We start from the raw sequence: 26,708 nt of genomic DNA, 5'->3' as shown, positions 1-26,708 counted from the left end.
TCTCTTTTTTTCTACTCTTTTTTTAGGTTATCTATAAAGCTTTATGAGCTATGATTGAATTCTGACTTAGAGCAATGATTGCCAAAAAGAAGAACTGACAAAGGATGCTAACATAGAAAAATAAGGATTCAGGATGAATACACAAAGATGGAGCTCAGTTCATGATGTTTTGAAGTCTGGGACAACCACTTTATGTGATTACAATCTACTTGAATGATTGCACAGGCTCAGCCTCCTTGTAAGTCATTCATTTGTTATTTCATTTTTTTAAATTTAATCTTCAGTACATTATTTTTCACGGAGTATAGAATACTATATTCTAAATACTACTCAGGTATGAGTATTGATAATACCTGTCGTGTCCTCAAGGGCAATTGTCATGGGTCAAGGTTGACTCACTCCTAAACATGAAGAAATAATATAGAACTTTTAATTATTCACTAGCAGACTCATTTTTGTATACAAATAGCAGACGTAACTATTGTTTTAAAGGAATATAGACATTAGCTAAAATAAATTTTTGAAAATGAGTATAAATAGCCTTAGTTCTTTGGATCCTTCTGTTTTTCTCTACAAAGTCAAATATCACTTGACAATGCCAACATGAAAAGAAGAGTCACTGGTTCCAGGCCAGCACAGGGAGATGCACTGGCATCATATGGGGCCAGTTCACTCCAAACCATACTTGTTGAGCACCAGCTGTGTGCCAGGCTCTATGCAAGGTGCTGAGGACCCAAAGAGGATATTGAAAGGACATTGTCCCTGAGGCACTCACAATCACTACAAGCAGATCTTGAGATGGAGAGGAAGTTCTGTTAAGATCTATAGTCCTAAAAGGAAGGAAAAATAGCAGCAAGCACATATAATCACTTTATACTCTATGAAATTGGGCATATTTAGAGGTGGTAAATGTCTAATATTCAGTCTATATTTTACTTAGAGTGTTTAATATGTTATACGAGGAAGCATAAGCTATTTCAATCTTTATGCATGAGGGAAAAGATAGTGAAAAATTTCCCCTCCAATTCCAATCCCAAATCCTTATAATTGCATTCATGATTCTTTTATAGCCCAAAGACACAAGGAGTAAAAGACAATGCTTTATGATGTTAACTTCAGTCCATTTATTTTGGCTCTAAAGAGATGCATGCATTAAACTTGAAGCATTCTATGTTATTGAAATATTTACATCATTGTACATGTGATGTGAAGGAAATTTTCTTTCTATCTTGGGATCGAGGTATAATAGGTTTCTTGTCTAGGTTCTTATATTTAAAATGAGTTGTGATTTGTCACAAATGAGGGAGATGTTCTGTTGGGATCAATTTACTACAGTTTGACCCCATATGATCTTAGGGAACAGTTTGGGATATTTTGCATCTAACTGTATTTTGAAAGGAATGAGGACACCACCACTGCAAATAATCATTGCTTTTACTATTTCAGTTCTGTAGCTGGAAATATCTTGTTTGGTTTCAATGTTCTTGCTCTAATTTCAACTTGCCCTGCAGGTTTGCAACACAGAAACATTATAGTTTAAATTACACTTATCAAAGGCGAGTTGGGTGCAAACAGTATGACAATAATACAATTTACCAGGTTAGAACAAAGAAACAAATTCAGATCATTATAAACCGCACAGAGGATTATTTAAGTGGACTTAGGAAGGACATCTTCTCTCCATGAGATTTAGTAAATAAGACCCTTATAACAATAAGATCCCTACCTCTTTACAGGTAGAGGTAAGAGACCCAATAAACCAAGTTGAACAAGCAGAAGGCCGTGGGGAAGAAGATCCGCGCATATGAGTCCATTTTGGCAATACGGATATGTATCCTCCCGTGTCTCCAAGCTCCTGTTCGGCAATCTTCAAAACAGCAGAAAAAGCTGGCACAGTCCTTGCCGTCCAGACACTCGTACCCATATTCTTCATCTCTCTCTTGAAGGTGCGTGGCATTGTTCATTTGAATGGTTGCTGATCTTGGGCGAATATCAATAGTAGGGGCCTGAGACAAGGGGAGGGACAAAGAGGGATCAGAGTTAATTCCACTTGATAAATCTTGGGCTATTTCTCCACAATGTTACCAATGTGAATGATGAATCTGAAAATGAGTACTCGGGAAATTGCTATGACATCGTGATCTACAATGGTGAAATTGAACTCAGAAGGATAGCACATTTGCAGATTTTGAATTTTGAGTTTAAGCAGTGCAGCTGAAAATAATACTATCAAGCTAATAGCTAGAGCAAGGAGATTAACACCAAAAGAACGCAAAGTTTAAAGATTTAAAATCAAACAACTATATGGAATCTTATTCTAGTAAATATTAGATGCGAGCTGGGTTACATGAAGGCATTTAATGGTTTTGCATGTGAGTGGTTTTTTGGTATAAAAAAATGTATCAATTTTGAAATCAAATTTTGTGTCATGCTTACCTATCAGCAAATAGTAAACCCCATTCGACTGGGCAAATTTTTAGATGCTTTTAATATAAAATGTTAAAAATATGTATAATATAGAAGTTTCCTGAGTTTATACCATAAGAGTATGGCTTATGTTTTAGAAGAATATGGTACTTTGTGTAATATTCACCATCTAGAACGTCAGCAAGGTTTACCTACTTGTGAGTGAGATTCAGAAAAATATGCTACTGCCTGTCAAACATTACTTAGCATTTGAGAAGAAGTTAGTACTAATCAACTGAATGCTAATCTAACTTTTGCTTTGGGATGAATTATAAAATTGCTTTAAGACTCAGTGGTCTATTTGATGTTAATTTGGATGATTTAGTTTTACTATAATATAAATACAAATCCCAGTGTCTCCGAATCAGCTGTCAGAATTCAACTGGGAATACTAATACTATATAATAAAGAGGTTAGGGGAGACTAGGCTCATGGGGGGCGGGGTGCATTTGGGGATGACCAGGCCGGTAGGGGGGCAGTTAGGGGAAATTAGGTTGGCAGGAGGGGGGAGCAGTTAGGGGTGACCAGTCCAACATTTGGGGGCAGTTGGGGGTGACCAGGCCAGCAGAGGGGGCACTAAGGGACGACCAGGCAGGCAGGCAGGTGAGCGATTAGGAGCCAACAGTCCAGGATTGTGAGAGGGATGTCCGACTGCTGATTTAGGCCTGATCCCTGGGATTGGACCTAAACCGGCAGTCGGACATCCCCTGAGGGGTCCTAAATTGGAGAGGGTGCAGGCTGGGCTGAGCGGATTCTCCCCCCCCAACACACACACCCCCTGCATGAATTTCGTGCACCGGGCCTCTAGTCTTATAATGTTGCAAGACAGAGCCAAAAGGCTCCTGGATCACCCTAGAAGGAAGGGGTGGGTGTTTTAACTAAAGCATTTTAAAGAGAGTATTATTTTTACAGAACTGACAGGTAAAGCTTAGGCCACAGGAGATTATTTTTTGCATTAGGATTTATAGAACTAAAATTTAAGGGCACATAGGTTATATGTGGTATATGGCAGATGCAGGCAGTGACATTGGATTTCATTTTCATCTGCAAAGAAAGGGTAAGTTTTGGCTTTGATGTTTAAAGAAGCCTTCTTTACTAATGACATCTCTTGGTGCTTATAGCTTTTTAGCTTCATGTAAGGTCAAAACCTCTGTGAATTAGCATAGGGTTGCTGAATCAACTCTAGAAAAAAACAGAACTTTCTCATTTGAAATGTTTTATCTTTAGTAGAATGCTTAAATGTCTATTCATAAAAAACAAACAAACACCATGTAAGCGTTAATACTTAAATTCAGCCGTTGCATGCAGTGAATTTCCATTCCAAAAACATTATACCTTGAAGGAAAACATCCGAAGAAGCTTTGGGTTTGTAGACAGAAAAGAGAATGCATTTCATTTCATTAAAAGAAGAGGAAGAAAAAGAAAAGAAAAAAGAGACAAAATAAGATAAATTAAAAATGCATTTTGAAAACATAGTAGGTGAAATAAACTAAAATTATAAACACAGAAGGACAATTTTGAACATGGAACAAAGTATATGCCTAATATTGAAAGAGAGAATTTGGTGACTGCTAGTGAAATCTTCCATAAATTAACCCACAATTATCTAACTACAAAAGCCAGGGTTGTTCATTTGTGAGGAATCTTTCTATTATTTTATTTTCTAATTATCACTAAGAAGGTCTTAGTAAGTGAATCCCGACATAATGAATCAAAGCACATATTAAATGGGCAAATTAAATTCAGCCTCTCTTTCATTCCTGAGGTTCTTGCCTGTTCTGATAAAGCATGTAATTGACTAAAAGGGGGAAAATGCATGAAATTCTCAGGTAACTTCATTTTCTCAGTTTCTTTCATCTTCTTTATCTTCTACCTTGTTTTCTTCTGTCATCTTCATGACCCTGGATTAAGGAATCCACATGTTTCTATTTCTGAAACAAAATGCACTCTGCAATGACCTACCTGTTAGAGAGGGGCAAAGGGCTTTTTCCCAAGGACTCAGAAAAAGAGAGAGAGGGAAGGAGGAAGGGAAGGAAGGAGAGAGAGAGAGATAGAGAGAGAGAGAGAGACTCTTCAGATTTGTTTGAAAGCCAGTCTTCTTGTGCCTTGTAATTGCTGGCAGGTAATAATGCTAAGTATCAGTAGAACCATCTTCTTGCAGGGGGAGGGGAAGGATGAGATGGAAAGTGAAGGAGAGGGAGAAAACAAAAACACAATTAGGAAATGAAAATAAGGAGAAAGAAGATCTGAAGGCAAAGAGAGGCAGGACAGACAGGGAAGAGAAGGACTGCATAAAACATAATGAGTATTTGGGGAATTAGAGACAAGCATTTATTTTTTTATTAATCATAAAAAATGATGCTTCTTTCTTTACCTGTTATAAATTCTTACATTCAAATAAACATTTACCATGTAGAGAATTTCACTGGTGTTCTTGGGGATGCATCCAGATACAACCTAGAATCAGCCAGACTTCCTCACTATAGTTTAGTCTCCCAAAGCCCACAGGTCAGTTAGCCACTATCACATCTCTCAAGGCCTTTAGAACAGAAGATCAGGAAAGGCTATTCAATGGGGTGAATTCCTTGGCCCCTGCCTTGGAAGGGAATGGACTTTAACTTCCATGGGGCCTCCTATGAGCCAGATATTGTGTTTAGGTGGGTAAATGGGTAGCTATATGCTCTTTTCAACATTAATAATAAAAGACAATTGCTTTTGGCATTCAAGCTTGTGCGTCATCATTTCTATTTAAAGTTTGGTGACAAGGTGAAGCCATTCTCTCTGTTTCCAAATCACTGAAATCAATCCAGGTTAGTACTTATATAATTATCCACATCAACCATCATTGTCAACTAGTAAACGATAAGAACTTTAATGTGTAAGGTACTATGTAATGCTTTTTACCTCTGTTACCACATTTATTTCTCACAGCAGCCCTATAACATATTTTATAATATTCTGTTATATATGACAATATAAAAACATAGGAAGGCTAAATAACTTGTCCAAATAACAGATGAGACATTTCTTTTAAAATAAGAAGATACACAGAGTATGAAACTAATAGAAGTCCTCTGGTGGCAACACACACACACACACACACACACACACACACAGACAGACAGTTGCAAAAGTGTAGACTCCAATTTGAAATTTAAAGATTCTTATGGCTTCTTGGTAGAAAGCTTTGGAGAGAAAATTTTAATTTAAAATATCAGTAATTTTAAAATATTATAGTAAGGGGCAGAAAGATGAAAATCAATGAAAGCTGGAATAATAGCACTGAGAAGAGAGATGCATCTCTCAGCAACGGTTATAGTCCCCATGAAATGAAGAGAGCAAGAGTCTGCCTTAGTGAATCAGGTCTCTCTTAACTAATAACCATAATGAATCCTTATGTCCTGGTCAAAGTCACACATACAGTTGTCACCTTGGAGCCCAAAGTGTTGAGGCATAACCTGCAGATAGACTAAATGAGACAAAACCAAAACCAAACCAGGCGGTCTTTTTGCATAAAAATTTCAGTGGTCCCAGTGGGAAATGATACATACAGGGTTTTTCTTCTTTTTGTCTTTGTCCTTGCTTGGTTTCCGATTGCTGACAAAATAATGTAGGGTGCCATACTCCACCAAAGCAGAGAAGACAAATATGAAGCAGACAGATACAAAGAGATCCATTGCTGTGACATAGGAGACCTTGGGCAGTGACTTCCGGGCGATGGTGCTGAGGGTTGTCATTGTCAGGACAGTTGTGATACCTGAAGAGAGGGACAGTAGAAAAGGTCACGTGACCACATCAGCGAGTTGGGTGACTCAGCCACGATGGAAGCTAAACCTGTTTTGTGGCTTCTAATAAGCAACCTCAGTAACGAGAAAGAAAGTACAATTAGAGTCATAGACTATGTCCACAAATATTGGTTGCCTCTTAAATGCCATTTAACCTTGCGGCATCTCTGCTTCCTCAGCTCTAAAAACTGTGACAATTTTGTAATCATTACAATGACTTTTACATGCTTTAGTTGTGAAGAGTAGGACAGGCACAGGGACCATATTGAATATGCCTGATTTGTCCTCAATGATCAACTTGTAGTCAATGATCTGCTTTGTGCTCAGGGGTCTCTCCCTCATTCCTTAGCTCACCTTGCTCCCTTCTCCCACCATGGTCTTTTGCTGGTGAGCACTCATTTAATGAGTGGTTAAATGAGCTAACAGAGTGGCCATAAGAGGGATTTTGATCACCAGAAGTGTGGACTTCAAGAGAGGAAATTGATTTGAAATCTTTTCCTTGAAATATTTATGGGATGGATAGATTGGAATGCAACAATCTATTTGTTCCATCCTATATAATAAAAGGGTAATATGCAAATAGACCAGTGATGGCGAACCTATGACATGCGTGTCAGAGGTGACACACGAACTCATTTTTTTGGTTGATATTTCTTTGTTAAATGGCATTTAAATATATAAAATAAATATCAAAAATATAAGTCTTTGTTTTCCTATGGTTGCAAATATCAAAAAATTTCTATATGTGACATGGCACCAGAGTTAAGTTAGGGTTTTTAAAAATGCTGACACATTGAGCTCAAAAGGTTCACCATCACTGAAATAGACCAAATTGCAGAACAACTGAACAACCAATCAAAGTGTAATATGCTAATGATATGCTAAGACTGCTCAACCACTCCCTATGACATACACTGACCACCAGGGAGCAGATGCTCTGACCAGTAGGTTAGCTTGCTGCCGGGGTCCGGCTGATAGGAACTGAGCGAGATGGGCCGGACATGCCCTGAAGCCCTCCTGTGGTCCCTCCCTGGCCTGATCATGCACCAGTGGGGTCCCTCAGCCTGGCCTGCACCCTCTCACAATACGGGACTGCTCAGGGGATTTCGGAGAGCCAATTTCAGCCTGATTCAGCAGGCCACTCCCCTTGGGAGGGCACCAGAAACAGCGCAAGCCTCTCCCGATCAGGACTGATTGGGTACAAGCCAGTGGTAGGCACAGTAGGACCAGGATGAGCGGGAGCAACAGGTAGGAGCTGCAGGCGGCGTTGGACTGCAGGTTTCGGCCCAATCCCTGCAGGCCTCCCAGAGGGACCCCACCCATGCATGAATTCATGCACCAGGCCTCTAGTTTATTCATAAGTGTACATATATTACTCAAATAGTCATTGTGCTACCAGCTATGTGCCACACACTATACTGGGAATAAAAGATATTTGCATGCTGATGTGAGAGACAGACATAGTATGTTATACAACACATTCTACTCATAGTGACAGTTAATCATCCTAAAGTAATAGGCTCACACTATTTTGGGTTTGTTTTAGCATGTAGCATTAGACACTGTAATGTTGAATAGTACTTATAACATAAAGTACCACATATAACGGGAAAAATCAAAATAACTTTATTTTGAAACAGTTGGGAGACTAAATAAGATTTGGCAGAGCACAAATATGCAAATGATATATTTTTAAAAAATTTCCCCAGTAATCACTCTGCCCTCAGGTTTAGTAGCCTGGGACAGATCATTTCTTCAGAAAATGATCACAGTTGCCAACATTCCTAGGTCTTACTATGGTTTGTATTCTTTGCATGGAATAACTTATTTAACCTAATAAAACGCCATAAGTTAGGTAAAGGAAATGATACATGTTTTATATGTGAGGAAACTGTAATGAATAGAGATTAAAGGATATTTCCAAGTCCATACTATAATTGTGAGTTACAATTCAGATTGGTTAGATTTCAAAGCTCCAGCTCTTAACTATTGCATGATACTGCTTCCCTAGAAAAGCCTGAGAAAGAGATGTGGTTCTAATTTTCTCCTAGCTGATGAAAGGGATTATGGTTTAATAATTCATCTTTCAATAGCTTTATTCTTAGTTAAGTCTTTAGGGAATTTTACGTAGTATAAAATTTTTATTCATGGACCTAGACTCCAATGTCCCTATGATTCTGTGGCTTTCTTATAATCTCTGTACACCTTCTTTCTCATGTGAGAAAAAAATGTGTGAAAACCTGAGACAAATATCACCATTATACAATAGATTGAGCAACTGTAAATAATCTTGAAAGTGGGGAGATGGATTCTCAAAATTTCACAGGTAATTGTGTCCTCCCAAAAATAATCTTCCTAGTGGCTTGTAAGTAGCCAATTAACATGTATGTATGTCCTCTAATGTCATCATGATTATGCATGTTGGAATTAATTAACAGCCTATGGTGTTCTGGTAAAGGTGTAACAGATTACTCTAGAAAAAATGAATGCCTTGATTTTTAGTGTTTGCCTATTTCGATGGTATTATTACTTTCACCTAGGCTGATGTCAAGCTGCCAGTGTGACATCGCTAGACACACTATTGGAAAAGGACAAATGATCAGCTCTCATGAGCTGGTGTGAGTAGCTCCAGCATACAGAACTGCCCAGAGACCAACACAAAAAGTCTGTTGAAATTAGAAGGGTTTTTTTTAAGCTAACTTAAATTTATTAAGATAATTTACTGGGAAAAAAAGCATATTAAGTGTGTTAAGAAAAACAGAATTAGGAAACTTTAAACATTGTTTTTCCTTTTTAATATACTAGTTTTCTTTAAAATGAAACAAAGAGCATTTCTATGTAATTGCTGACTGGATTAAAAGCAAATCAATTTGGAAAGGGGAATAAAGATTACTCGTTTGGAGTACTACTTACCTTGGATAAGTGCTATAACACCAAGAACTGTGTCTTACCTAGAGAAGTTCTGGCTGGCACAGCATCCTTATTGATCCAGAAAGACACCCAGGATAGAACAACAATGAGTGTGCAGGGGATGTAGGTCTGGATGGTGAAGTATCCCATTCTTCTGCTCAGGTCAAAGTAGACACACATGACCACATAATCTCCTGGGGACAGACCATGCAACCCCTTATCAAAAACTGAAAAGCATTTAAAAATGAGCATATATTCAAATCTCTCACATTTAAAATGAGAGCTCCATACAAGGGTATGTTGAAAACCATCTTCTACCGACATGGGTTAAAATAAAAAAATAAAAAATAAAATTTTTTTTTTAAAAAAGCAAAATCCAAATGAAACTGAAGTCTGATCCTTCTAGAAGCAATGTGACTACTAAAAAGAAGGAAGCGTTTTTGAGCATATTCATCATATTTTCTTCTTTCGGGTGATTTTTGATGGCGCCTTTTCTGCCTACTTAACACACATAATATGCACCAAGTTTTTGTTTGTTTGTTTGTTTGTTTGTTTGTTGGGGAGAGAGGAACAGAGCTTTTATACTGTGTCTCACTTGCCTAAAATGAATCCTAAGATTTGTAACAATTTTCTCTTTTTCTCAGGACCTGTCTTCATACAAACCAGAGGGTAATATGCTGGTGCTTAAAACTAGTAAATTACTAGTTTACAATGAAATTCCTATGCTGAGACATTTTTTCTCATATTTTCATTGAATAATATGGTTTTGCTTCATAGCAGTTACTTCAGTTGGCAATTTCTCATTTATTTGTGTGGTTGTTTTTGTAATGCTTGTCTCCACTATTAGACTTTATCTGCATGAGTCCAAAAAGTGCCTATTTTAGCCCATCATTACACTACTAGTAATTAGCATCCTGCTTGATTCTAACTAGGTATTTCATAACATTTGTTGAATAAATGATCAAATAATTGAACACACTTAAAAATGTAAGCATAAAGCAAAAAACAAAATATCAAAAGGCTGTGTTTTTGAACATTTGGGTTTAAAAAAAGGAGTTTATGTAAATAATCCAGAATAGAGTCATAAAGGAATCAAGGAATAACCATATAGCTATACATGAGAACAACTTAAGGGACACAGTTTGAGGTCTCTGATTTTCTACAATCAAGAGTCATGCATTGCTTTTAAAAGTCCATGCCCTTCATTTTGCATGGCTCAAAATGAAACTGTAAGGAATTTTGATTTTTAAGTTTAGAAAATGTACTATGGGGATATATCCTAGTTATCACAGATTTGTGTTTTCTTTATATTCTTAGAGAACATCAGTTTTAAAGACTATATCTGCTCTTGCAATGGGAGATGAACACATAAGAGACTGATTTTCAAATATTGCTTCTTTTCTCTTTACCAAATTATAATTTGTCCTAAAATGCAGGGAGAATGAAATCCAAATTATGTGTTTCATTTTAATTATTTGGCTTCATGCCCACGTTTCCCTACTTACTTGGCTGATTTAGATCTGACTTGAAAATAAGGTACTGTAGAAGCCCCATGCAGACAAGACTGATTTAGCAGGATGAGCTATTACTGCTCAGCCCAGTTCCTCCTCCCACTCTCAACCTTAACGCCACACCCTCCCAAGCTGCTAGGACAAAAAGCCCTCCTTGGCTCCTTGTCAAGGAAGTAAAGACTCTCCCTTTCGAAGTGGAGTTATGAGTAGCTGCTAACCCTGCCTTTGGTGGATTAATGTACTATTACTTGTCTGAGTCAGGCCTGGTGAAGGCAGTGACAATGACCTGGACACTGGGGAATTTGGCTCCCATTGGAACATCAGTTTCCTCTCATAGATCAATAAGTAGCAATTATTTAGTGATTACCTCTTAAAACTTGAAAATACAAATTTATTTTATCATTCTTTTTAAATCCTCACCTGAGGATATTTTTCCATTGATTTTTTTAGAGAGAGAGTGGAAGGGGGTGGGGGGGAGAGATAGAGAGAGAAACATGGATGTGAGAGAGACACATCTACTGGTTGCCTCCTGCATGTACCCCAGCCAGGGCCAGAGATCAAGCCTGCAACCAAGGAATGTGCCCTTTACTGGAATTGAACCTGACAACTTCAGCCCACAGGCTGAAGCTCTATCCACTGAGCCAAACCAGGTAGGGCAAAGGTACAAATTTCTTATTTAGAATATAATATATATTATATTCTAAATGTATATTTCTCTGTTTCTTTTATCTGAATACCAGAGGCAAATGCAAGATGGAAAAAAAAAATAGGTTTCTTTTAAAATAACAATATTCAGGAGATACTTTTTCTCCCTTTGAGAAAGAGTATTTTCCAAGTCCTTGAGAGTTTTTTCTGCATATTTTAAATGTGTTAAATGACACTTTACAAGTTATTCTATTTTAAATATATCTGGACAATTTTAGTAACTTCTTTTTACTCCTTATCATGAAAGAGAATCTACACTTTGGCATTAATGTTCTGACTCTCTGAAAGGTGAACTTTAATTTTTCCTCAAATAACGAGATAATTATCTCAATTCAATTCTCCTCTTCCCTTTAGGCCAGCTTCTAAACTTCCATAGCTTTTTAATCCATCGATTTCTATTTTAAGATAATAGTTTCTGAGCATCTTTCATCTTTACCAGCAAATCCAAAGCTTTTTTTACCACTAGAGTACAGATTCAAATTTGGGAACAGGCCTTTTAAAAAGAAAGCAGCTTCCCAGTGATAGCCTGATGCCTGTCTTATCTCTAAGGCCTTATCACTTTTTGTATTTTAAAAAACTCTTGGGCCCAGGAGCCTATGAGATCAAATCCCCTGAGGGTGCCGCATTAGTGATTCACCAAGTCAAAGGGTTCAGTGTCAACCCAGTAGAAGGTGACAGTTTCAGCCACTACAAATTTATTCTTTCTATTGAATTATTCTAACATAAATATTTAAAGTCATAGCATATTATAAATTAGTGTGTTCCCAGCTTTTGTCCCAAGTTAGGTCATAATGTGCAAGTTATGATTGAAGAGAGAAGCCATAGAATTTGAAAAACATCCGTTAATGTCTATTCTTTATTTTTTTGTAAGCTTGTTATATCTAGTCTCAGGAAGAGACAGTCAACATCAGTGAACAGTGAACTCCAGTTATTATTTCTTTGGAGTGAAATAAACCATATGAAAGTTTTAAAATTCAAATTTACTAGAGCATTTAGGCTCTATTTCATACATGAAACTATCTCTTAAAAACTTGAAGATTCCACCCTAGCCTGTTTGGCTCAGTGGATAGAACATTGTCCTGCAAACTGAAAGGTCCCAGGTTTGATTCCAGTCAAGGGCACATGCCTGGGTGGTGGGCTTGATCCCCAGTGGGGGACTTGCAGGAGGCAGCCAATCCATGATTCTCTCTCATGGATGTTTCTATCTCTCTCTCCCTCCCTCTTCTTCCTCTCTGAAATCAATAAAAACATATTTAATATAAAATAAAATCATTATACTTTCAGAATGTGAAGAGTGGGGCTGCCTCAGTGGTGTAACTCTCAGCCTTTTTTTGCAGGTGGCCTGCAGATGTGTTCCTGACAATATGGGAATAAATTGAGCATGCCGATGACATAATGTCAAGTTGCATTGCTGCCTCAACTTTGACCAACCCAGCAGACCTATTCAGTGCTGCAGATTCTTAGAAGTTATATATATATATATATGCTTTGAAGCACCATCCCCTGGAAAAACAGATGTTTTCTCTGTAGTTACTAAGGAAAATTAGCTAAATTAAGGCAACCATGTCACTTTAGTGACATAATGCCCTCCTCCATCTTCAAATCCTCATTTGAAGCTAGGTCTGGGATTAGTACCTTGAATCCTTTGGCATTGTCTTTTCATTTTTCCATGGTTTTTAACTCTGGCTGAACAAGGGTCAAGATCCAGAATACAAGGGAGTTACTACAGGAAAATACCTCCAAGAAAGTGAATTATTTAAGCACAACAATTGCAAACCTAAGTTTAATAAGTAACAACAGACATGACCTAGAAATCCACAACCAAAATTGTTGAAGAGACCATAATCACCAGCTTTCTTCTTCATTTATCCAACTTTTCCTCTTTTGCAAGAAAATAAACAGATTAGTACATATTATGCCCCAAATTATTCCTTCACACTATTATCTTCATTATCATATATCTCCATCTACTAATATTCTCAATATATTTCTGGTATTCCAATTGTTAAGATGTTTATTGTGTATAGTTCCCAAGCATATCACCAGCTTTCATAGAAAGTAGAGACACCAGGTTTCTCTCACCATCCATTTTACTTAAGAAAGTAAAACAATTTTGAGTGCCATGCATGTCACCACCACCATCCCAGCTGTGTCTCACATCACTTATGACCTTCCCATTTTATGACCATCCAACCAGATTTACTTCCTGCTGTCCCAAGGGGACCGGCTCATTCCTTTGTCCATCATGGTACCTTGAATTTCTACTCTACTCTGTGCTCCTCTAATCATGTCATACACATATGCACACCTTTAAACCATCCCATAATTGCCAGTTGATGTCAGTACACACTAAAATTCTTTAACTTGTCCTGTAACTCTCTGTATGGTCATTTCCCTGACCACATCTCCAGCCTAATCTTAAATAGTATTTCTTCACACTCCATCTGGAGTCTCCTGTTTCCTCCAATGCCCCCTGCTGCCTCTTGCTTTAGAGTCTTTTCACAGGATGATTCCCTTGGTGCAGACTCTAATACCTCCATCTTAACTGACTCTCTTCTTTCTCAGGTGTCAATTAATTTATCTCAACATTAGCAATCCTTATTAGATCAGATGTCCTTAGTAAGATCTCACAGCACCATGTATGACCACAGTAGAGCTGATTGTACCTGAAGGTATATGACTGGTGTGCATGTTGGAATATGCTCTAGTTTATAATTAGTCCATGAGCTCCATGAGCAAAGTAGCTGTATCTACTTTGCTCACTGATTTTACTCTCAGCATCTAGTACAGTGCCTGATATATAGAAGGAATTCAACAACTATTTATTGAACTAAAGGCCCTGTACACAAATTCATGCACAGGTAGGGTCCCTCAGCCTGGCTGACAATCAGGGCTGATCTGGGCCATCTCGCCCAGTCCTGATCCGGGCCGATCTGAGCTGGCCAGCTCTGGGAGGGACAATGGGAGGTTGGCTGTGGGAGCACACTGACCACCAGGGGGCAGCTCCTGTATTGAACATCTGCCCTCTGGTGGTCAGTATGCGTCATAGTGACCAGTAGACCCATTGTTTAGTCGCTTAGGCTTTTGTATATATAGATGAATAAATTTAGCTAAAAAGACCTTGAAGAAAATTCTGGGTAAATTATACACCAAAAGTATTTAAAACCAAGGCAGAGATCAACATGGACTTTTAAAATATTAAACTTTTACTTTAGAAATTATTGCTTCTGGAAATAACTTTACTGGATACTTTGCTGAAGCCTGCAGATGTACATATAAGGTCAGAGAGAGCTGTTAGCAATATTAACTGCTTGCCTAGGAGAAAAGAGGGAAAGGAAATTAGCTACATTAGAGTGGCTACATTATGCTTATTAAAGAATCGATTGGTGATTTCAGCTTCTCGGCCAGATCCAATTAGTGCCAGACGAGAACAAAGGGCTTGGCTGCTGAAACAGAACCATCAGTCTGCCACATCAAGCCTAATAGGTACGTTTCCATCACAGAACTGCACCATTTCTATTTCGTCTGTTGCTTGTTTAAGTTCCTATGTGAAAAAAAAGAACAAAATAACAATTGGGGAAACACAATGAAAAATGAAAGTACAATATATCATATTTTCCAGGCTAAATCTATCCCCAGTGAGGAAAGAGAGCATAGGATGGTGGTGAAAAGCAGGGACCACTTCAGGTTAGAGGCAGAGCTGGATGGAGTCCAGATTTCTTTCAAGGCTGACTTATAAGGGGTTGATCTGTCAGGAAAAGGGGATCAAAGAAGCAGGAAAGGTCAGTGGGGAAAAGCTAAGCACGATTTATTTCAGCCTATGCAGGAGGGCTTCCAGGAGGTTCTGGAACAAACTGCACCACAGAGTTAGACCCGCCTTGAGGCAGGAGAAGCAGTCATTTGTACTCTCCAGGCTGGAGGAGATGGTTCTGTGGTGGCCAGAGGCGATTCTTCAGAGAAGGGGTCAGTAGCATGCTGGTAGAAGCCAACCTCTGCAGCTCTCAGGGTTAAAAAAAATCCTAGCCCTTTACTACCTGGTTGTGTGACTTGGGATAAGTTCTTTAATATTCTGTGTCTCAAATTCTTTTCTAGAACTCAGGGTTATTGGTGAACATAAGAAGAGTAAATACTCTTAATGTGATTCCTTATTGTAATTCCTGACTCATAGTAAAAGGTCCATGCATGTCAGTTATTACAAACTAGTGTAATATTATATAAAGGAAGCCATTGAAATTCATGGAAGACAATGCGTATTTTATCTTAGGAGATGAAACTGTCAGACCCAAGAATCCTGCTGCTCAAACCAGTACAGCTTCTGGAGCCAACAGTCTGTTCATTCTGATCCATGATCAGGATCATAGATATAAAACCCCAGCCACACAGAGAAAAATTCCTTTCCTTTCTTCTTGAACCTTATGTAACAAATGTTGTGCTTTTAGGAGGATGAAAACTCATTTGTCTGGAATACCAGACTGTCTGACTCAACAAACCATACTAGAGATTTTCTCTCAGAGAATAGCTTTAGACGAAAGGAAGCTCAATATTTACAGCCTCCAGAGATTAGTGGTTTTCTCTAGGTTCACACAGTGAACCTATTGGCTAATATCTCAGTTCTCTACGCTTTTACTAGAGACGTTTATTAGTGTAATAGCTTCTCTTCCTTGCCCTCTGAAAAAGCCATCAGATTCTTAGCTCAGTGTGGCCTTTTGTAATACAATTCATTATTGTGAGCCCATCATAAAATTCCAACAATACAGCGAATAAACTCACCTTGGGATTTATAGTAATAAAACAACTTTGGCTCAGAAGTCTGAAGTTGAAGCTACAAATGAATGCATTTGCCACTTTGATCCATCCAAAGGGAACGCTATTTCCCAGCATAATTAAGTCTGACTCCTACAAACATGTGACTAGATATGAAAACATGTTTTTATGTAAGGGCAGAGTAGTTCATGGTTGCAGAAAATATACAGGATTCAGACCTGGGATTCCTATATTAGTGACATTATCAAGGTGCAAAGACTTGGGTAAGTTATATTCTTCCAGTAAATAGGGATATCATACCTATTGCTAAGGTTGTGAAAACCACGTTTGCTAATGGTTGGGAAAGTATTTTGTAATCTTTCAGAGACAATGTATAGATGAGTGGTACTTGTAGCTAAGGAGAGTTGTTTGTAAAAGTGCTTCCATGACAGTAGGTTAGCTGCCTGTTGAGTGTTTTTTGTTTGTTTGTTTTATTTGTTTGTTTGTTTTTAGCCCTTGTTAAAAGGCTACCTGGAACGGTCAAGAATAACAGTAAAGCAGTCAAATTTGTTCTTGTTTATATGAACATCAATGTATCCATGAACACCATTAATACCATCATTTAAATACAATTCATAGTCTGGGTCACAAAAATTATGTACTCTTTTCTGTTCAACTTGGACTCTGAAGCATAAAAGAATTACATATGAACATGGTAGTAAAAGGCAACAAAATGTCCTTTTATGAGTGGTTAATCTCTGCTTAAAGTATTATTGTGACACCAGCGGATCTGTTACACATTTGGTAAGCTCTTCTGAGTCAAGGCCTGGGTTAATTTCTAAAAGCTAATCTAAAAGTTTGCCTCCCTCAGTCCTCTCTTTAGGAACTCAATAGATGCCAGCGAGCTATTCTTAGCAAATATGTCGGTCTTTCACACTCACCTGTCCTTTGTATTATTAATACCAAAGATTAGATTTGGGTGATGAAGAGTAAGAATCCCATCTGTGACAATAGACTTATCTTCCAAACCAATACTACTAGGAATGAAGATGGTATTTAAACTCCGTTTAATTTATGAATGTATCTTACAAATGGTTCCAAAAATAAGAAGACAAAAATGGAAATGTTGTTAATGATTGTAAGTCAAAACTCAGAAACCTCTTCTGGAGAAAGAAGCATATTAATAGAAATACTTTATTTTCTTCTTATTTTCACTCTTTCAATGGGCTTGGCATAGCTTTGTGTTTGAAGCAAGACCTGGTTAATCTAAGCCAGGCATTGACATTTTCTTAAAGAAAAGACTCCACAGAGCTTGAGAAACTTAATGTTATCAGAATACCATGCTTTCTAAAATGGCTTTGAAAGCAGCTGGAAAGAGAACGTTTAAATTCAGTCAACTGCAGGCAATGGTTGCAAAAGGTCAAATCACAAAATGTTCCCCGAGATGTGAAGTCACTGCTGGGGATACTCTGCAAAATTATAAGATTAAAAACATGACCTCACTGGCTCTTTGCTCTATGCCCAAGCACTCAATTTCAAAGTATTTTTTAAATATTTATTTTTTATATATATTTTTTCGTTGTTGTTTTTCCCTGTTGGAATTCCCTCACCCAGGAAGTCTTTCATTTTGTGATATTTAAGGTAAATTTTTAGATGTCTGTCAAAAATAATTACTATTGTAAAATATATTTGTAAATCACATCATACTACATAAAGCTGGTTCTCAAAAGGCTCAACTTTTCTGAATGAAGAAGCTTTCTCTGTTGATGGGGAAAGGGCTAGGCTCAAGTCAGTAGACCTGGGTTCTGATCCCTGCCTGGCTATGATCTTGTGTGACCTTGAGTAAATCCCTTCTCCTTTCTGCTTCTCTGTATTTCTTTTTTACAAAATATAACTAGTTCAATTAGATAATGGATCTTGAGGAAAGCAGACAACTACATCCATTTTCTGGTTACATGTGGGGTTCAAATCTCAAGGCTCTTTGAGTTTTCCATTTATATGTGAAAGGATGGATTCTAGCATTAGCCTGTTTGCCTCATGGTGTGCGTGCCTCTTACATTTTATAAAGGTCAGTCTAGATCAGGAGTTGATGTCCAGCACTCTGTCCACAGGGAGGATGAGGACAGCGTTTTATTTTTGAGTAAAATGGGCCTCTGGGAGCAACTGCTTTGAGTGAAGGGTCATGTGAACCAGTGTATGTGGTATCTGCCTCACATCTGGCTTCTGCTATTGCCGGATTGATAGGAGATTATGAGAAACCCCTCCAAATCCCTCCCCCCACCCCCTTTTTCTTGAGTTGGCATTTGCTTTATTTTCACAGATGGTATTCCATCAAGAACAATGGTGTAACACTCTACTCGCCAAAACTGACTCATTATACAGGGAGTTTTCAGTGCTTCTATTATTGAATTAGAATTGGGATTTTGATTCTGGGTGTCAGAGCTGAAAGCTAATGTAGAGATCAGGCCAGTGTCTTTGCTTTACAGGAGAGAAAGGAGAACTTTGAGGAGCTGAAGCCCACAGCACCTGAACCAGAAGCTGGGTCTCTCCGTTTCCCACTGAGTGCTTTATTATTTCCATTAACACTATCATTTACATAACTACACTTTGAGCTGTAAGTTGAACTATGGTTTATGCATTAAATATTTAATTAGATTCTCTCTCCCCTTTCCCATGCTTGAGTTCCTGAATACACTCCAAAGTTAAACAGCCCTTGCTACAAAGTAAACTGCTCTTATGATTTTCAAATAATAAGATGGAAAAAATAATGATAATCCTTAATTGTAAAATCTGTCTTATTTGCTAAAGAACTTTTGTTCTCTCAGCACCAAGACAACTTCTCAGCCAGCTGGTCAGGAGATATTTCTCAAGGAAGAAACTGTAGCCTGCTCCAAATCTGTTTAAGTAGTGAGAAAATTGAAGTTTTTTTCTTCCCCTTTCTAGTCTTCCTTAAAGGGGAAAAATATCTCACTCTCTTTTCAAGCAGTTTCCATAGGATGTGCACTTTGTAGAGTGCATTAACGCTAATGTATAGGTCTTTCACCCCAACCAATTTCTTAACCTATTTGATTTGGTGGCATGGAACTACTAATGGGAAATATTTGTAAAAACCGGCTTGCAGGCTTTAGGACATTATGGAACTGAATGAGGCTGCTTTAGGTTAAATATTAGTATCTTCAACTTTTCAATGGAAGATACCCTTGGTGATGGTTTCAGGCTTGTGTTCTGACAAAAGAGAAGATCCTCCTCTCCTTGTTGGCCATGTGTCAGCTTTGGTGAGCAATCTGTAATAGACCCCGATGACAAAGTCACCAAGCTCATGTTAGCCTGTCTTTCTAGTGACATAAACATTCCCCACAAACCCTTATTTCCCTCCTGTAGAGTTTGGCCCTTGTTCACACTAAGGAAAGACAAGCATAAATACAGAACAGACTATGAACAGACTGCTTTTGTTCCAGTTCTAAAATCATTCCTTTAACCACTATCACTGAAGAGTAAATAAAGTATATGTTAATAAGAAAAGAGAAAGCATATAGTTCAAACAATGTAGAATTAGAGGGGATCTCCAAAATCACTTAACCCAGCTGTAACTAAAACTCCGAGTTAAAATTATATACTCAGGCTCACACCATTAATTAGTAGGAGATAAAAAATATAAAATTCCAATAGCTTAGTTCTTTTAAAAAATTTTTGGAATTTGAAATTTTCTCATAGTGCTTTTCATTAAAAGCACGGCACGCCACTGAAATAATAACACGCTAACATAATCATAGAGATACGCAATGTGAGTTATCAGCTTGTTCAATTCTTTCATCTTGGAAATGAGGAAACGGAGTCCAAAGAGAGGCTCTCCCTCCCCACCGTTCCCCCTAGAGAACCCAGAGCTGTCTGTGTCCTTGTCAGGTTGCCATGTGTAATGTGGCAGAAGCGGGAGAGTCGAAGGGAGAGAGGAGCTTGGCATTGGGGAAAATTGATGATCCACCTGCTGGGAACTGAGCTTGGAGCAACAGCATCTGCCAGGGCCGAGGTTTCCTTGCTGTGTCAGGAGAAGGGAAGCCAGGGCAGTTTCTAGCGTTGCTCTGTGAAGAGCTGTGGCGTGTTGTTATGTAAAACAAACCCAGACAAGGAAAGGGATGCCAACAAACAGGCTCACCGCACTTACTCAGCTGCCCTCCGGGGAGAGACTGGCAGCGTCTCTGCCTCCTCTGCCTCTAGGAGTAGAAAGCATGCCGCTTGCTGAGTGTAGGTTGAATGACCCTGATGAAAATCTGAGCTGAAATCAATGCACCTCCTCCCTGGGTCTCAGCCAGGGAAGAGCACGTGGGATAGCTACGCGGAGGAGCATCTCGGCTTGGCATGGAGCCACGTTCCTTAATCACCAGAAAGGAAGGGCGTTCAGGAAACGGGACCTGCAGTTCCAAGGAAATGAGGTTTTTCCCTTTTTCTGGCTAATCCTGTGGCTCTAAGCAAAAGCATGGTAAAGGCTGAATTTGTGTCTCATGGTTCCCCTTTCTCTGCGCTCTTGCCTCTTGATGTACTCTGTCCTAGGGGACCCACCATCTCCTTTCCTCCCCCTGCCTAACTTTCACACATGGCCCCTTCTTGCCCAAGGCAATGCTCTGTGCTCAACTCATGTTTATGCGATGCAAACCATGTAGGCTTGGAGAGCAAATCTGGGTGTGCACCCTGACTCTAGTTCTTACTAGCTGTATCACCTTAGGGAAGTTACTGAGCTCCTGGGAATACCAGTCTCCTCATATCTACACTCATTTCTCCTCTGGGTCACATTCTCTCCCTCTGGTTTGGCCTCCTTGGTGAATCCCAGACTTCCAGGCAGAGCTGGCCTTCTTGCTGTTCCTTAGACAGTCCAGCCGTCCTCTCGCCTTAGTAACTTCGAGGCAATCAGCAGATAGTGTCTAGAAATCTGGGGACCCCAGCTTTGCAGAATCTACAGCAGTGGTTCTCAACCTGTGGGTCGCGATCCCTTTGGGGGTCGAACGACCCTTTCACAGGGGTCGCCTAAGACCATCGGAAAACACATACATGTTTGCATATTGTTTTTGTGATTCATCACTATGCTTTAATTATGTTCAATTTGTAACAATGGAAATACATCCTGCAGATCAGATATTTACATTACGATTCATAACAGTAGCAAAATTACAGTTATGAAGTAGCAAAGAAAATAATTTTATGGTTGGAGGTCACCACAACATGAGGAACTGTATTAAAGGGTCCCGGCTTTAGGAGGGTTGAGAGCCAGTGGTCTACAGGGTCCCAACAAACCTGATAGTGCAACTGTTCTGTGTGTTTGCACTGAGGGCTCTTCAGTGTCTGTGTTACCCACAATGTTTGTGGGAAATGGCTTGGTCGCTAGAACCCAGATGCCCACCGATTATTTTATACCTTCGTAAGAAAAAAAAAAAGAAAAGAAAATCTAAAATGATTTATAAAGCTTAACTTTAAGGCGGAAAGGATACATAAGACAGCAAGATAACAGTGAATATCCAAAGGATTAAATAGAACTCCAACACCAAATATAGCTGGCCCCAAAATTCAACTGGAAGCAAATAGATACACATTTTAGGCATTAGAAGAAAAAAAAATTAGAGGCAATAGGTTCTTGTAGTTGTTTCTCTACTAAAAAGTGCAAGTCTCTGACTTCTCGGGATACAGCATATTTACCTCAAGGTCTTATCTGCCATAGACCAATTCCAGCATGTCATAATTTCAAGAGTTTCATCAAAAGGTTGATGAGACTTGGAGACTCAACAGGGTTGAGTCACACATGTAGTCACCTGTTGGGAATGGCTAAAGGCATTTCCCCAAACCTGAATAGGAAACTGATTGTGGCTGCCAGACAGCTAAAAGGCATCTTAATCTACATGTTATTGCCTCCTACTGGCCAAACACCTGAACAGCCGTAGGCTAATTCCCCCATTCTGACAATGGACTCTGTACCAAACCCTGACCCTTTGAAGTGTGTATCTCTGCCTTGCCTCAGGACAAGTTGTGTTAATAAAAAGCATGGGGTCCTGGGGACAGAGAGAGAAGCTAAGACCTTCGACATAAGACCTTAGATCTTAGCTCCTTTAGCTAAGCTCCTCTCACCCCCAGTGCTTTTCAAAATTATATTTCATCTCCGGATTCTTTATTAGTCTCTGGATTCCTATTAAGTCTACGCACAGCCCCTTCTCCAGATTCCTGAACCCTTCTTGATGCTTGGACAAGAACCCTGGCACTTACCTTTTCAGCTTTATTTATTCAAACTATTGAACACGATGAGGTATAGTGAAAAAACAAAACAAAACAAAAAAATAGCACAACCCAAGGTGAGGAACCTGGTCTTGCACACAGTTTTTCATATGCTTAGGTGCAAATACACACTCATATTCCTCCACTACAAAAGGAACAGACTGTTCCTAATTTCAGGACTGTACTTATATTTATGAAACGCCCTTTCTAGGTGACTTATAAGCTCTCCTGAGCCATTTTGCAGAGGAGTATTTCAGTTCTACTTCATTGCTACTGGGAATTTTTAAGAGGAGCCAGTGCATTTTGGTTTTCTTATCTGATATTTTTCTAAAAAAGTAATCCAAATCTAGAATGGGTTGAAGACAGTTTTCTATTAAATAAAATAAAATATAAAATGTCAAGTACTGTATTTTGCCCTCCACTTATTTAATCCAAGTAAACTTCAAGGTAATTTAATCCAAGTAAACTTCCATTTTTTTAACAGAAGAAATGTCTGTTAAAAACAGATAAAGTGACTCACTAAACTGCTCCTTGGTGAGTTTGTGGTTTAAACCTAAATTTTTCCAAATACTGAGCCATGTTTTTCTCATTCTTGTTTGAAGAACCATGGCTTGTTGGAAGTTAATGGCTCTAAGGCAGTGGTTCTCAACCTTGGCTGCACATTAGAATCACCTGGGGATCTTATTAAAATCCTGATTTCTGGGCCTCGTCCTCCGGAAATTCTGTTTCTTTGTTATGGGCTGGGGCCACAACATTAGTAACAAAGAAACAGAATTTCTGTAGGATGAGGCCCAGAAACCAGGATTTTAAAAAGATTCCCAGGTGATCCTAATGTGCAGGCAAGGTTGAGAACCACTGCTCTAAGGTAACAAATTCATATCTAGTTAGAGGCTTCCCTTGGAAACATTTGAAGCTCCATAGTATTATTTGACCCTAGAGACTACTTCTTCACCACATGCCTCTTATTAACTAAGAAAGAAAGCACACCTTTTCTTACATTCCAGACTTTCCTTAGTATCCCTTGCTTTCTCTGGATTAATTTTCCGAAGGTTATGCCTTTTCCTTCTGCCAGGTGCTGTTTCAAGACCTCTACTTAGAAACTAAGCCCAGGTGGCAAGCATTGGCCATCAGAACGGTCCAGATAAGCATGCCAGGAGCTAAACAGCATATCAGATGCAGTAGACTTCCAGTGACACGCCTGGGTACAGGAACACAGAATGCACCGCAGTGTCAGACCTGCAGAAATGTGTTCTGGGGAGACGGAACCACTTGTGTAAGAGGAAATAATGAGGACAGCGAGTCCTTAATATCGGAGGCAGCGCTTCTCAAGCTTTCTGATGCCTAAGAATCACCCTGGGGTCCTGTTTCAAATGCTGATTCTAAGGCTACGTTCTGGAGATTCTAATTCCACATATTGAGGTGGGGCCTAGAATTCTGCACTTTGAATAAGGAACAGAAATGATGCTGAAGTACTCTGAGAAATCATGCTCTAAAAAAATCAGAGGGAATGGGCACATCTGTAATAGTGCAAACAATAAAAACAATATGAATAAAAACTAAAGGAATGGGCACATCTGTAATAGTGCAAACAATAAAAACTAAAGGAGAAAGAGAACCAGAGGGGTAGAGGACCAATTCACAAAGGTTAGGAATGAAGCAACGGCTGAGGGATTCCAGTGCTACCTCGTTTTCTTTCAAAGCCCCCTCATTGCTGTAAAGGTGAAGAGAATCAATTGTCCCCATAAGTCATTTTAATGACCGATAGGAGTGGATAACACAGTCATCTGGATCAATTGCAGAGCTTTAAGTAAAGACATAAAATCCTTCATTCCACACCTCTTGGGGATAGATGTGTTTTTGAGGCCATGTAAAAAATGATTTTAAAATGGTAACACTATGCATGTGACATGGGTTATGTCTTGTTCACAATTCAGAAGAGTCGGAGACAGTAGCCATACTCAAACATGCCAATGTTTCTGCAGGAAAATGTATGAATATTCATACTAAATGAGAGAGAAAGTGTATAACGAGCTTTGTGTCCTTTCAGGTCAGTTCTTTCTGCCAAATGCATTGAGCTCAGGTTGGTTTAGTGGCAATGCAATAGAAGATTTAATTTTCAGATGAATGCTGTAACTTGAGATTGAATACTGTGAATAAGACACTATAGACTTTTAATAGCAACAGTTTATTGAATACTTAATATTTGCCCAGCATTGTATTGTGTTTCACATATGATCGGTTGTTGTTGTTTTCACAATATTCCTCTGGAGGAAAATGGCTTATTGCTCTCATCTCATCATAAAAGTGAGGAAACTGAGGCCCAGAGGGTTAAAATGATTTTCTCAATGACAGGCTGGGGCGGGGCAGAGCAGGATAAGAACGTGGCTGGTCTGACTATAAGGACGGTGAGGTCCTTTACACTGTGCTACATGCCTGGCTCCAAAATTGTCTCCCTCACTACTAAATTAAGACAGAAAAACTGCACTTCAATGGCAATATAAATGCAACTTTAAAATTTCTTGATATTAATTCCTAAAATGTTTTACTTGTATGCATTCATGTAGTTCTTTAGTGCAGCTCACGAATGTTCGCCTTCTCCTTGTATTCTGGATCATGGTAGAAAACCACTCCTTCATCCCCATTGGAGTTAGGTGTGGCCATCTGGTTGCTAAGGGAGCCTAATCCTGATTGTTACAACACGCACTAATCTGCTGTTACTCGGTTTTACCGCTTTGCATCTATATTACTAGCTTCATTTTCCATTCCTAAACTCTAAAATGACCAAAGTAAACATCCTTTATAATAAAAGCCTAATATGCAAATCAGCCATGGCAGAATGACCAGTGGAACGACCAGTCGCTATGATGCACATTGTCCACCAGGAGGTAGATGCTCAATGCACGAGCTGCCCTCAGGCCCCAAGCCAGCCAAGGTGCCTGCCAGCAGGAGAATCCTCCTGATCGCCCTACCCGTCACTCCACAGATCGGCCATGATGGCTGGCCAGATATAGGGATCCTACCCATGCACGAATTTTGTGCATCAGGCCTCTAGACAATTAATAATGCTGTGTATTAATTTTGCTGTTGGCATTACCACTGTTTCCCACCCTGGGCCTTTTCCACAAGCAATATATTATTAAAGGAATATAAGAAAATATATTCTGTTATATTTTTGGTCTGATACCAATGATTGCTCCAAACCACTAGGCCTACTTTTAAATATTAAGACAATGTAAATTTGATGATAACCTATTTTTACACTGATTTTTATTATTTATTTTTCTTCATATTAGTAAGATTCATTCTAATCTTCTCTAGGTTTAAGAAAATGAACACCATTGTAATGGAAGTTTATAGGTCATTTACTCAGTATCTTATTCCTTCCTTTTTCTTTGACCAAAATACCCTAATTTCCCTTTGGGAATTTACTTTTCTCCTTTCTCAGTCATTGAATTTGGGTAAGCATCTCACTCCAGATCCTGGGGTCAGGATTAAAATGCAGATCCTACCCTCATGGCCAGAGTGATTCAAGGATGTGAGTCAGAACAAATTCAGAGCCAGTAAAGGTACATGCCAGGAGCTCCATGGGGAAGTTCTCTTGTTAGTATGGTGGGAAGATATGAGGTCTGGTCTCAATGGGTCATTTTACTACTTACTAAGTGAGAAGTTGGATCTCCATGGTGGATCATCCACAGACTAGAGCAGCCGTGGGCAAACTACGGCCCGCGGGCCGGATCCGGCCCATTTGAAATGAATAAAAAAAAAAAGACCGTACCCTCTTATGTAATGATGTTTACTTTGAATTTATATTAGTTCACACAAACACTCCATCCATGCTTTTGTTCCGGCCCTCCGGTCCAGTTTAAGAACCCACTGTGGCCCTCGAGTCAAAAAGTTTGCCCACCCCTGGACTAGAGTCTGAGGATGAATCCAAACCATGGATAGAAGAGGAAAGACAAAGACAGAAGTCAGATCTTTGGTAAAAATTTTTTTGAGTAACTGAATCTCACTTAAATAATCCTCCTGTCTGTTGCATATCTTGATACTCAAAGTAAATTTTCCTTAGAGTACTTTGAGACAAAGGGAACTATCTTTAAATAACTTAGAATATGTGGACAGTTCTTTCTTGAGTGGAACCAGTGACCAACTAGGCTTTAACAGTGATGGCGAACCTATGACACGCGTGTCAGAAGTGACACGCGAACTCATTTTTTTGGTTGATTTTTCTTTGTTAAATGGAATTTAAATATATACAATAAATATCAAAAATATAAGTCTTTGTTTTACTATGGTTGCAAATATAAAAAAATTTCTATATGTGACACGGCACCAG

General features: G+C 38.9%; 1 protein-coding gene across 2 annotated transcripts in view; it reads right to left on the bottom strand.

The window, feature by feature from the left end:
* Positions 1–1,100: 1,100 nt before the first annotated feature.
* The window catches only part of GABRG2 (gamma-aminobutyric acid type A receptor gamma2 subunit), a 110,474-nt gene continuing 84,866 nt past the window's right edge, over positions 1,101–26,708 (bottom strand). Inside the window, exons 7-10 of one of the 2 annotated variants that reach the window (XM_006766325.2) lie at positions 9,203–9,355; positions 6,018–6,223; positions 3,802–3,825; positions 1,101–2,006 (exon numbers count right to left, since the gene is read on the bottom strand). In XM_006766325.2, coding sequence (XP_006766388.1) covers positions 1,731–2,006; positions 3,802–3,825; positions 6,018–6,223; positions 9,203–9,355 — 659 coding nt within the window. In that variant the 3' untranslated portion in view covers positions 1,101–1,730. The remainder of the gene's footprint in view (positions 2,007–3,801; positions 3,826–6,017; positions 6,224–9,202; positions 9,356–26,708) is intronic. The other variant, XM_006766326.2, reaches the window with a different exon arrangement.

The sequence above is a fragment of the Myotis davidii genome, unplaced genomic scaffold (genome assembly GCF_000327345.1).
Source record: "Myotis davidii unplaced genomic scaffold, ASM32734v1 scaffold18, whole genome shotgun sequence".
NCBI classification, from domain to species: Eukaryota; Metazoa; Chordata; class Mammalia; order Chiroptera; family Vespertilionidae; genus Myotis; species Myotis davidii.
This window is presented reverse-complemented; position numbering and strand designations above follow the sequence as displayed.